The following is a 12,974-nucleotide window of genomic DNA, read 5'->3' as shown; positions in this document are numbered from 1 at the left end:
TTTCCGGTTTGCAACGTATGTAGGAAGCTACATACTACGAAATAAGGCAAAACTTGTATCCGACGATGAAAAGAGGCTCTCTCTCTCTCTCTCTCTCTCTCTCTCTCTCTCTCTCTCTCTCTCTCTGTGTGTGTGTGTGTGTGTGTGTGTGTGTGTGTGTGTGTGTGTGTGTGTGTGCGCCCCAGGGAATTTGTTGAAAGCTGTGTTACTTTTCGCACAGAATTGCAACAAAACTGTTGTTGTCAGTTTTATACAGAATGAAGAATCATAGACTGTAGCTTTGTGCTACGAGTTGTCTTGTGCGTTGAACATACTGTGTAATGAAAAATAAAATGAGTGCAATTATAGACAAGTTGCTGGACCAGGCAAACGGAAAATAAAAGTAATGATGGGTGGATTAGGTACGTGCGATGAACTCAAAGGAAAGGCAGATCTCGCAAGACGACAATCTTTCTTAGGAACTCGTACGCGCCGTTTTAATGTTGTTGAGTCCTGTTTGAAGGGTGTTACAGGCACCCAAACGTGTTGGAGAAGTATACCCATACATTTCAAATTGCTTGTGTTGGTGTCGTTGAAACTAATGTACACGCCTTTCCCTCGCCGTGTACGCTGCTTCGCTAACATCGTTGATTTTATGGGCGACAGCCGTTTTATGACCTCCAGTATCACCCGACTTAGGCACCTACATTTTTTGTAATTTACAGTAAGGCACTGAAATCGTATTCGGGAGGGGTGGCAAAGAAAAAACCGTTCGGCCATTCGAGGCTTCCCAGCATCACATAATGCGACTGCCGGTAGGGTTCCGTCAACAAGACCGCCTCATTTTTGTCCAAATGAACTTGTGCTTCGTGTCGCTAATGACCTCTATAAGTCTTCAGGACGTTGAAATCTCAAGTTTTATTATATACTCTACAAAATTCAAACTCCAAAAGAATGTAATGTATGTGATGTATGTGATGGTTCCGGGGATTACTCTGATCATCATTTTGCAAACTATACGCAGTGATGCCTCAGGAATGAATACGTAATTCCTTTATATTTTATTGTGTCACCTATTACCTGTCTCCTATGCGATGTTGAGTGGCACATTAGACCCAAGCTAAATGCTTTGTGGGACCAAATTAATCCTAGTTTCAATAATGTAAAGAAGCAGAGTCGAAGTGATCTTAGTGTGGCAATATGTGACCCAATTAAAGCTAACCTACCTTGTACTATACCTGTACACTTCAAAGGGGGATAGATAACTCCAAAATGGTGCGTCCGAAAACATGGGTTATTTGGGGTAAGATGGTCGCCTTTGGGTTATCTACCGTCCCTCTGAGTTAACGGCGGAGGTCCCGATTCACCCAGCGCGTTTGAACGCAACCAGACTTAAGTTCACGAAGCTGGTTGGCGATCTGCGGGAAGCTCCTACTTGAGTGGTCCCGTGGTAGGACTTGGCTGGGTGCAGGCTTGGCGCGCAGGCGTGGACGTGGCGTGGAACTTACCCCGACTCATTGTGCGGACCAGATGGCGAGGGCGCCTCTTGCTTGCATACTGCCAGGGACGGTAGCGTCAACAGGGCCTCGCTGCAAAAAACGTCTCCCGTTAATCGCTACTACCAAGTGCAAACTACACTGCAACAAAACTGCAAATACTGGCTACTGCCCACTGGGCCTGAAAGCTCGCCTACGCTCGCGTGTCCACACACTGTGTGCCCTCGCTACCGCAGCCAAGCTTTCCTACCCTTGGAGCTCAATGTCCCGCCGACAACGAGGTTAGTCTGTGAAAAGTGTAACCTCGCTGACATGGAAATTGTCTTACGTATGAACTACCAGCGACCTTTTTCTTTGCCTTTTTCAGAAGGGTACTGGAACGGAGGCGGCCAGCCTCACCACGCAGGATGCGGCTGTAACACCGAACTTTCTCTTCCAATGTGGTCAACAAGAGAAATGGGACCTATATTCTGCGCTCCAAACTAAGCACCTATTGAAACAAAACTGACATTCGAAAGTAAGAACCGATTACATATTTCATAAAATCAGATCTGAAACTACTACACCCAATGGTGTGGCTCAAATGGCTCTGAGCACTATGGGACTCAACATCTGAGGTCATCAGTCCCCTAGAACTTAGAACTACTTAAACCTAACCAACCTAAGGACATCACACACATCCATGCACGAGGCAGGATTCGAACCTGCGACCGTAGCAGTCGCGCGGTTCCGGACTGAAGTGCCTAGAACCGCACGGCCACCGCGGCCGCCACACCCAAAGGTGTTTTGGGTGGAGTCCATAGCAGAACAGGAATGGTTTTTCGTTCACAGTACTCGAAGTAGAAAACTTTGAAAGCGTGCGACAACGGCACTGTGGCTGCATCTGCATTATTGATCGCAGACACTGGCAAACAAGCTATTAACTTTTTTTTTAAGCCGAGAGGCAAAGAAAAAGTGCGCAGGCAGTTCGTAATGGTATGGTTAGGCGAAACTTGGGAAGGAGCCAAGCACTAGTCTAGATAAGACGCTTAGGGCGTCAGCAAATCAACAAGATGTTTGCCACGTCGGTATATGTATACCTGCGAGTCGCAAACTCTAATCCAATCGCATCGCACCGCAAAATACAAAAGAAAAAACAGAAAACATACCTGAACTGATCAGTGTCCCAGTTCGCATGTAAGCCGCACGAAGGTGCCTATTAAGAGAAAATACAAACCCGAGCCGCTCCGCGGAATCAGTCTCTCGCGGCCATCACTCTCAGTCTGGTGCGCGTTTTGCTCAGTATAAGTGGCCTGCACTTATTACCGATTTAGAACAGCTTCAGTTCGTTACAGTTCTCGGAGCGACATGGACACACGTTTTATTTAAAACTTTCTGACAACTTTGGAGCTGCAACGCCCAATGAGTATGTTTAGGCTCGTGAGCATTTTAGCTCATAGGTACCAAAATTTTTCCGATCGAGAGGCTTTTAAGAAAGAAACATCACCATAAACCAATATAAAAAGCGCTCAAATTGTTACAATGGCGTTAAAAATTTAAGGTGTTGGTAATTTTATTGAAACTTTTATGTGTAGTACCCCGAAGTGCTGAGTGTCACCGAATGGAAACTCGTATTCTAAGAGGGTTGGCAGTCTCTCACATACCGCAGTTAGAACTAAAAAACGAAAATTCGAGCCAACAAGAAAAAGTACATGCCAACACAGGATGTCTCAGGAGGAATGGTCAATATTCAGGGATATCACAGCAACGACCATTCGAAGCAAAAACGTCTAGTAAATTGCATACCTTGAGGGCTATGAGCACTGAAACAAACCTCTTCTACTGCAAGCTCTCTGTCTCCACATTTTGGGAGGAGATAGTATGGATCAAAGCAAAAACTTGTTTAGTAAACACCGGTTCCAAAATGCAGAACTTAGGAGCTATACGGACTCGTTCAAAAGAAATGTGTCTGAGAGTAGCGAAGATTAAGTGCTCATAGCTCCTACCGCATGCAGTTTAGAGCCCACGTTTACTGGACTTTTTTTGTTCGAATGATTGTCCCTGTCATATCCCCGAATATTGGCCATTCTTCCTGCGACACCCTGTACAGAGACAGAGTTTAGGTGTAGACGCAAGGTATTAAACGACAGAGATATGGAGTTTAGATCAGGTGTGGACGCAAGGTATTAAGCGACAAGTCAAACCTAAGTATCGAGCGAGGTGGCACAGTAGTAACACTGCACCCGTGTTAGGAAGGACGGCCGTCAGGATCCCTGTACGACCGTCCATACGTTCTCTGTGGCTTTCCTTAATCACTTGAGGCAAGCGCCGATACGGTTAATTTGAGAAAAGGACACTCCAGATTTTCTTCACATCCTTGCTCTATCCGAGCTTGTGTCTCGTCTTATGATCTTATCATCGACGGGACGTTAAACCCTAAGCTTTCTCCCATACACCTGTCTTCAAAACGAAAGTTCCAGTGAGAGTGGCGGAACTGTTGTGTTCACGCCAGAGAATGATGACAGTATTTGGTTCGTGGGGCGCCAAACTGCGCGGTTATTAGCGCCCATAAAGTCCCAATCTTTTCACTGTCCAGTCTCGCCACTTTCCCGAATGATGATGAAATGAGGAGGACAACACGACCATCCAGGCCCCAGTCGGAGAAAATCCTCAACCCCGCCAGGAATCGAACCCGGGACCTCGTGATCCAGAGGTAGCAACGCTAGCCATTAGACCACGATCTACAGATGCCAGAGACACAGAGGAATATGGCGACAGTGTGCACTTTTAGCTACAGTTAAACTTTGTGAGGTATTTTTGTTTCACTATAGTACTAGCACATATCACGTTTCAAGCATTTATTCACAGTGTAATTTGTGTGAATTCTTGTCTCGACTAAGTAACCCCCTGACAGTCCTACGGCGCTTTATTTTTTGTGAAAATCTGATGCTGTATGCCTTTTTAGCAGTTGTGTTTCGGCGTCCACATAAGATCAGTCGTTTAATCAGCCACTTTTTTAAAACTGAATCCTCTGGACAGATACATTTTCTGACAGTTTTTTGTTACTTTTGCAGTCCATTTCTGTATGAAAAAAGCACTGAGAATTTCACGGAGTTATTATCTCATTATATTCTTCGCAGCATCGCAGACATTTCACATTTTAGGCTATTGCCGTAGAACATTTATTGCGAGCGTACTACTGCTTCTTTGGACCATCGTTTTCTTTCCTCCGTAATCTGCAACCATTTTAACATTTTGTAAGAATTCTCTGACACAACAATTGCTCATTTCACCTCGTCTTTCTCAACACACTGAATGACCTTGTGATAATTTTCCATTCAATACGTGCTACTTAAAAACGCCAATTACTATGAAATGGAATGTGGTTGGGCAAAGTCAACTGAACATGTTCGTTCCCTCTGCCTTCGAGACTACAGATTCGACTTGATAAAACGAAGTTGTTTGCCGAGTAACGCCGTACCACGTCGCCATCCGAGAGGCCACGAGGCTGCCAGTCAACGCTTCTGTGTCTGATGCTCCATCGATTTGTTTTGCTCCCAATTCATTGCCAGGGTATGCCATCGACATATATACTCAGGTCTACTTGATAAGGGTCTCAAATACTGCAACAATATTCTAAAATTTATCTTTCTAATTTCTTGTACGCGGATTCTCTAACAAGGAAACATCACCAACTTGACCTCATATTTTAAGGAGAAAAAAGCACACTAGCAAGATACCATCCCCAGCAATCGATCCTGCTTGCAGATTTCGCCCATAATTCCGACAATACGCAGTTATAGCCTTCAGATCGCACAGCTTTAAAATACTCGTGCGCACCGGTTGTTTGTCGTTCGCTTAGCCTAACTGCTTCAGCCTAATACGAAGAAGTACTGTGCAGCAGATAGGTAAGCAGAGCCCTCATACTCGCGAGATGTTCAAGACTAGGGCAGATTAAGGAGGAAGGAGTGACGCCTGCCCAACGTGTCTTGAAATATTGTTCGGGAACATGTGATACCCCACGTGAAAACGTGGTAAGTAAAACGAGAATGTAATATGTCAACCTCATACACATAAACGTTCAACAGTACTTTAACAATATTGTCGTACTGATATTTTGCAGCAGTTTTATACAGGGTGGTCCAATGATACTGACCGGGCCAAATATCTCACGAAATAAGAATCAAACGAAAAAACTACAAAGAACGAAACTCGTCGAGCGTGAAGGGGGAAACCAGATGGCGCTATGGTTGGCCCGCTATATGGCGCTGCCATGGGTCAAACGGATATCAACTCTTTTTTTTTTAATAGGAACCCCCATTTTTATTACATATTCGTGTAGTACGTAAAGAAATATGAATGTTTTAGTTGGACCACTTTTTTCGCTTTTTGATAGACGGCGCTGTAATAGTCACAAACATAAGTACGTGGTATCACGTAACATTCCGCCAGTGCGGAAGTTACAACATAAAAGTAATAACAGATAAAATATTTACGATCCCAAAACAAGTCAAGCCATAAGTTTAAGTAAACGCAGTCAACAATACAACATAAGAATCAGCTTCATTTTTCAAGGAACTCTTCAACCGAATAGAAGGAGTGATCCATGAGGAAACTCTTCAGGTTAGATTTGAAAGCGCGTTGATTACTGCTAAGATTTTTGAATTTTTGTTGTAGCTTATTGAAAATGGGTGCAGTACACTTTTCTGCACAAGAATTAAGGAAGTGCGATTCAAACGTAGATTGGATTTCTGCCGAGTATTGACTGAGTGAAAGCTGTTAATTCTTGGGAATAAACTGATATTGTTAACAAGAAACGATAGTAAAGAATATATATATTGAGAGGGCAATGTCAAAATACCCAGACTGGGGGTAGATAAGAGGTTTGCGTACTTGCACCACTTATTGCCCGAAATGCCCGTTTCTGAGCCTAAAATATCATTTTAGAATGGGAAAAGTTACCCCAAAATATAATAGCATACGACAAAGCGAATGAAAATAAGCAAAGTAGACCAATTTTCGTGTCGAACGATCACTTACTTCAGATACCGTTTGAATAGTAAAAATGGCAGCATTAAGTCTTTGAACAAGATCCTGAACGTAGGCTTTCCACGACAGCTTACTATCCATCTGAACACCTAGAAATTTAAACTGTTCAGTTTCATTAATCATATGGCCATTCTGTAAAATTAAAACATCGGCTTTTGTTGAATTATGTGTTAGAAACTGTAAAAACTGAGTGTTACTGAGATTTAGCGTTAGTTCATTTTCTACAAGCCATGAACTTATGTCATGAACTGCACTATTTGAACCCGAGCCAATGTTGCACACAAGATCCTTTACTACCAAGCTAGTGCCATCAACGAACGGAAATATTTTAGAATTACCCTAATACTAGAGGGCATATCGTTTATATAAATAAGTGTAAGTAGGCTGTTTAGGTTTTTATATTGGTAACGCCGCGTAGCGCTCTGTATGAAAATCACTGGCTGTGCTGTGTGCAGTTTGTGGCTGGTTTGCATTGTTGTTGGCTATTGTAGTGTTGGGCAGTTGGGTGTTAATAGCGCGTAGCGTTGCGCAGTTGGAGGTGAGCCGCCAGCAGTGGTGGATGCGGGGAGAGATAGCGGAATTTTGAGAGCGGATGATCTGGACGTGTGTCCATCAGAGACAGTAAATTTGTAAGGCTGGATGTCATGAACTGATATATATATATATAATTATGACCTTTGAACACTATTAAGGTAAATACATTGTTTTTTCTCTATCAAAATCTTTCATTTGCTAACTGTGCCTTCAGTCGTTAGAATCTTTTATTTAGCTGGCAGTAGTGGCGCTCGCTGTATTGCAGTAGATCGAATAATGAAGATTTTTGTGAGGCAAGTGATTGATGAAAGGTATAGTTATTGTTAGTCAGGGCCATTCTTTTGTAGGGATTTTTGAAAGTCAGATTGCGTTGCGCTAAAAAATATTGTGTGTCAGTTTAGTTTTGATCAGAATAGGTAAAGAGCGAATATCTGAGTACGTTCAGTTTTGCTCAGCTGTTTGAAAATCAAATAATGTAAGAGATTTATCAGCACAGTAATTCAATAATTTTTCTAACGGGACGCTTCATATGTCGACCCTTAGCCGAGGATACCTCACTGGAATCTTCTGATTTTTTTCTTGTAGTTTGTGTAATTAGTGTAGCTATTGTTTATTGCTAGCGCGTAATCATAGAGAGAATTTCCTTTGTAGCTGTAGTTTTTCATTATTGTACAGTAAAACAGTTGTGGCATGCATGTAGATTTTCACCAAGTATTTCGCAGCTGCGCTTACAATTAACTAGATATTATTTTCAGTGCTATGTTAATGTGTTTTCTTATTTTGCTCTTCAAATTGTGCTTTTCTGTGTTATTGTGTGAAATATTGTGACAATAATGGCGTGTGAAAAACGTAACACTAGGCTCCAAAGTAAACTGAGAAATAATAGTGCATAGGGAAATGGAGCGGACGGCAAATAATGGCGTAGACTGTGAAACAATTAGTGAACAGGGAAGCATTATCGATCGATCGGTCGGCAACAGCTCGCCTCAGGAATCCTAAATGACAGGACACAATCCCGCAAATACAGTAGATTCGGAAGCATTATCGATCGATCGGTTGGCAACAGCTCGCCTCAGGAATCCTAAATGACAGGACACAATCCCGCAAATACAGTAGATTCAGGTTTTGGGTCCTCAGCGTTTTCTCAAATAAGTCAAGACACATTTTCTGCTTGTCAAAATGTGAATGTTGCCGGTGCAAATTCACTGCCGAAAAGCACCGAGGAACATGTTTCAGACACCAGTGCATGGCTATTACAATTAATACAACATATTGGACAAATACAGCAATAGCTTCAAAAGTTAGACACAATGGAACAAAATCTTGAAAAGTTAGACACAATGGAACAAAATCTTCAAAAGTTAGACACAATGGAACAAAATCTTCAAAAGTTAGACACAATGGAACAAAATCTTCAAAAGTTAGACACAATGGAACAAAATCTTCAAAAGTTAGACACCACGCTTGAACAAACACGTGAAGGTTTAACTACTGAGTTACATAAAATCGAATCTAAATGTCAAAAAGTCTGTAATGACGTAAAAACACAAATTTGTGAGCATTTCCAACCTATTTTTTTGCAGCATGAAAATACATTACAGAATCATGAAGCAGCCATAAAAGCAGGAAACTATTGTTCATGAAAATCATGAGACCTTGCAAGCTAAGATTGACTCAGTTGCATCTACCGATTCGGTTGCGCAACTTGCAAAAACTCAGGAAAACTTAAAGGACACAGTAGATACGATTTCAGCACAAATGGACACTCAAACTTGGTTCAGAAAAACACACTGAGGAAATAAGTTCACTATCGGAGAAAGTAGCCGAACTTTCGGATCAGTTCACTAACTTATCTACAAAGGTGGATGATGATCTGAATGACAAAACCTGTAGCCTTCACTGACACTGAAGAGTACGAACAAATGAGGAAATTCAAACAAAAGCAGAATCAAATTAATACGCAACACCAAAGAGAAATTCGGGAAGTACAAGATCAGTACACAGGTAATACAAGAATTTCATATTTCAGAGGACACTCGCGCTCCAATACGGGAAGAGGGGCATAGAAATACGGAACAGCCACTAAATAATAACACAGGGCACTTCGGAAATTATGAAAGAAATTGGCAAGGTACACCGAATTTTGAGATGGAACTGCTGAAACGACATAACAATGACCGACATGCGACTAGCCGACATGATGATTTTGACTATAAGCTGTTTATTACTACACGTAAATTCAAAACATTTAAGAATTCCGGCAACAACATTCATCCACAAGCGTGGCTTCATCAATTCTCTCATTGTTTTCCTCCCAACTGGTCATTAGAGCACAGATTAGAATTTATGTGTGGCTACTTAGAGAATGAACCAGCTGTAAGAATGCGATCGGTCATTCACGATTGCCACAGTGAAGGAGAATTTTACCATGCATTCCTCTCAGCAAATTGGTCTCAAGCCACACAAGACCGAGTAAAACATAGCATCATAATGATGAAACATTTCGAACAATCTGAATTTTACAGTCTTGTGAAATATTTTGAAGACATGTTGCACAAGAATCAGTACCTGTCAAACCCTTACAGCCCCTCAGAACCCATCCGCGTTTGCTTAATCTAATTACCTGAACATTTACGACATATTATTTTGGCAGGACGTTGCAAAGACGACATTGAAGCTTTTCAGGGACTCTTACAAGAATTAGAAATGGACACTGACAATCGCGGAACGCGAGAACAGGAACACAACAATTACAGGTCAAATTCGACACAATTCTGTGATGAAAGAAATAATAACTGGACACGACAAGGCTATTCTTACAACGCAAATCGTGACCAAAACAGACACCACCCGTATTGCAACCACTGGCAGAGTAATAATAATCACAGGGAAAGATTACCTCTCCGTGGCAATGACTATGACAGAGACATTCAGAGAAACAGACAATATGGGAACCAAATTAATTATTATCAAGGGAGACAGAACAATTTCAGACGCAACGGTCCACCGCGCAGTTACGATTCCGGGAGAAATTCTCCACCACATGACCGACAAAAAAGGAACCACGGAAACTACCGACATGACGACAGACGATATAATTGTAACGACAGACCTGAATTTCATCAGAACTGGCGGGATTCAAACAGGGCAGGGCTCTCTCGATAAGGTGAATTTGTAGAAGTAAGGTACCCTTACAGCACACCGGTGCGTCGACGAGATTCTACGCCCTGTTTCGTTGCCCTTTAAGGCAAGTCATCCTGGGCTTACATTCCAGCAAGATAATGGCCGCCCGCACATGGTAAAAGTTCCTGCAAGGTATCCAGTTCTCTCTCTAGCTGACAACGTCTGGAGCATTTTGGACAGGGCCCTCCAACCAGCTGAAGATTTTGACGATTGAACGCGCTAATTGGGCAGAATTTGGCACGATATCCCTCAGGGAGGACATCCAAACCACAAATCAATGCCAAGCCGATTGACAGCTTGCGTAAGAGCCAGAGGTGGACCAATGTGTTACTGACTTGCTCAATTTCTGAAGCTCTTTATCTTGAACAAATCTTCCAGCTTTTCTCAAATTTTAATCATCTGTTTGTCTGTACATGTACATCATATGCACCGACTTCCGTCCCATTCGGACAGTTCCTTCGTGGTGCATCTTTTTATGACTTAGATTGTACATCAAAATCGAAATGAATAAACCTAAGCAACTAAAAAATTATTACGAAATGAAGTTAACGATTTTCGATTTACATGTAATCATACCAATGATGTTCAAGAATAGTGCAACTCCTGCAAATGTACTTCACTTTAACACTGCCAGCTTTAGAATCCAAAGAAAACAACACGCAACAGCCTTGTTAATAATTAAATGGCGTTACGCTAGTTCTCTTACGACACACTTATTGATTTCATTAATTTACATTGCATTTGTGAATCGCAATACGAAAGTGTTGACAATAAAGACATCTCTGGCACCAGCTACAGGTTTGAAACAGCGCACTTTGACACAACGAACTAAGCACTGTAGCTTGTCGTTTCGGCGACATTATAAACACGAACCTCTTACTCCGCTGTAGAATGCTTCACGCTCGGGCATTGGAGGCTGCTGTCAGGCGGAGCGAATGACAGACAATCGGTGTGCGCTGGTGTTTAAAAGCTGTACATTCAGAAGTCCGTAACTGCGCACTATCAAGAATTATGGCCCAAATTTTCACTTGGGGTCGAATTCTGGGGCTGATATGTTTTAAGTGTGCTTTCTTATCCTTAAAATATGCTGTCAGATTGATGATATTTTCTTATAATAGATGCGTTATACTTTTTTCCAGAACCATTACCAAAGATCTGCCTCCCATTAGGCACCCCTGATACAAATTTCGCCTGACCGATCTATTTTATATTGTTTCGTATTATTAACCGTTGGTATTTACGCTATGTGACTGTATGGTTCAAATGGCTCTGAGCACTATGGGACTCAACATCTTAGGTCATAAGTCCCCTAGAACTTAGAACTACTTAAACCTAACTAACCTAAGGACATCACACACACCCATGCCCGAGGCAGGATTCGAACCTGCGACCGTAGCAGTCCCGCGGTTCCGGACTGCAGCGCCAGAACCGCACGGCCACCGCGGCCGGCTATGTGACTGTATCACTGATCTTGTAATCACATCCTGTACTATCATGTTCTTTTCTTTATGGGCCTTAACTTGCATTTATTCACAGAATGGAGAAAAAATCCGGACAGTAAGGTCACAGCAGGACAGGGGATGACGAGTAGACTAAATTTTCCCAGACAATCATAGATTGCAAATACGAGGGCATGCTGGAATGTATTGCCTCCGAATTTTTTTTTTGAGAAAACTCTTCAAGCTTTTTCAGTAAAGCTAACTTTATTACCATTCTACATCTTTGTTTTTCATATTTATTTCTCAACGTAGTCACCCTGACAGTTCTCTAACGAGAGTACCGTTTGTTGATACCACCACTGTAGAATGTTTGACTTTATTGACAGAGCCACAACCTCACCTCAGCTTACATCGCTTATTCACTACCAAAGTGAAGTCCTAGAACGCGTTCTTCACGTTTTGCTAACAGATGAAAATCGAATGAGGCTAAGGCGGGACTGTATGGAAAATGATTAATGACAGTGATCCCAAGGCGCCGGATTGTTGCAGATGTCGCAGCGCAGTGTGTGATCTGGCACTTTCATGCTGAAAGAGAGGGTGCTCCATGTGTAGACGAACTCTTTTTGCGGTTAGAAACTCGATACAGCGTGCTGTTCTGACACACCGAGAAAGTGACGTTACACACGGCCTTGTTACACGTTGCAATTCGGAGCCCTCACCGGCAGAGGGCTGCAGATACGTAGAGATGAAAATAACGATGTAGAGTGTCAATAACGATTGTTTTATTCAAAAAGCTTTACGAGTTTTCACATACTTTTAAGCACGCCATCGTGCACAGTTGTTGAGCTATAGCTATAAAAGACAGCCAATTAGGGACGTGGGCGCGCTAGTGTGTGAATTAAAACAGCTTGCCCCGGCTAATATCTGTTATGCTAAGCAGCGCAGTTGCATTAACAGCCTAATTAAATTAAATGATAATTGTTTAAGCGCAACTATCAACGATAGACGAATTTCAAACTCCCGTCCATGGTTAGTTACGTTAGATGCAAATTCTCTGGTATGTTTACTGTGTAGAGGATGACTTAAGTCAGCTAAGCTTGAAGGACCGAAATGCCACAACCAGAGCACAACACAGCAACACCTCTGCCGAACGAAACGGCACTGCTAGATACACTCAACCACGTTCGCTATCACGCACTGTCTATGGTTTTAAGGTCATAGTTACACAAAGGTGCATTTCCTACCTACGGTTATGTGCAAAATCTTGCCTGATTCGACGTACCTTACACTGCTCTGACCTTACCAGATTATTTTA

At 42.3% G+C, this 12,974-nt stretch overlaps 1 protein-coding gene across 5 annotated transcripts in view; it reads right to left on the bottom strand.

Annotated features, from left to right (window-relative positions):
- The window catches only part of LOC126471125 (transcription factor CP2), a 941,484-nt gene that overhangs the window by 264,073 nt on the left and 664,437 nt on the right, over positions 1-12,974 (bottom strand). For 4 of the 5 annotated variants that reach the window (XM_050099206.1, XM_050099207.1, XM_050099209.1 and 1 more), the window contains one exon: positions 1,488-1,568. The exons of the other annotated variant lie outside the window; for it this stretch is intronic. In XM_050099206.1, the coding sequence (XP_049955163.1) occupies positions 1,488-1,568 (81 nt within the window). The remainder of the gene's footprint in view (positions 1-1,487; positions 1,569-12,974) is intronic. 5 annotated transcript variants of the gene reach the window in all.

Source organism: Schistocerca serialis, chromosome 3 (assembly GCF_023864345.2).
Source record: "Schistocerca serialis cubense isolate TAMUIC-IGC-003099 chromosome 3, iqSchSeri2.2, whole genome shotgun sequence".
Taxonomy (NCBI): Eukaryota; Metazoa; Arthropoda; class Insecta; order Orthoptera; family Acrididae; genus Schistocerca; species Schistocerca serialis.
Note: the sequence above shows the minus strand (reverse complement) of the source record. Positions and strands in the feature narration are given on the sequence as shown.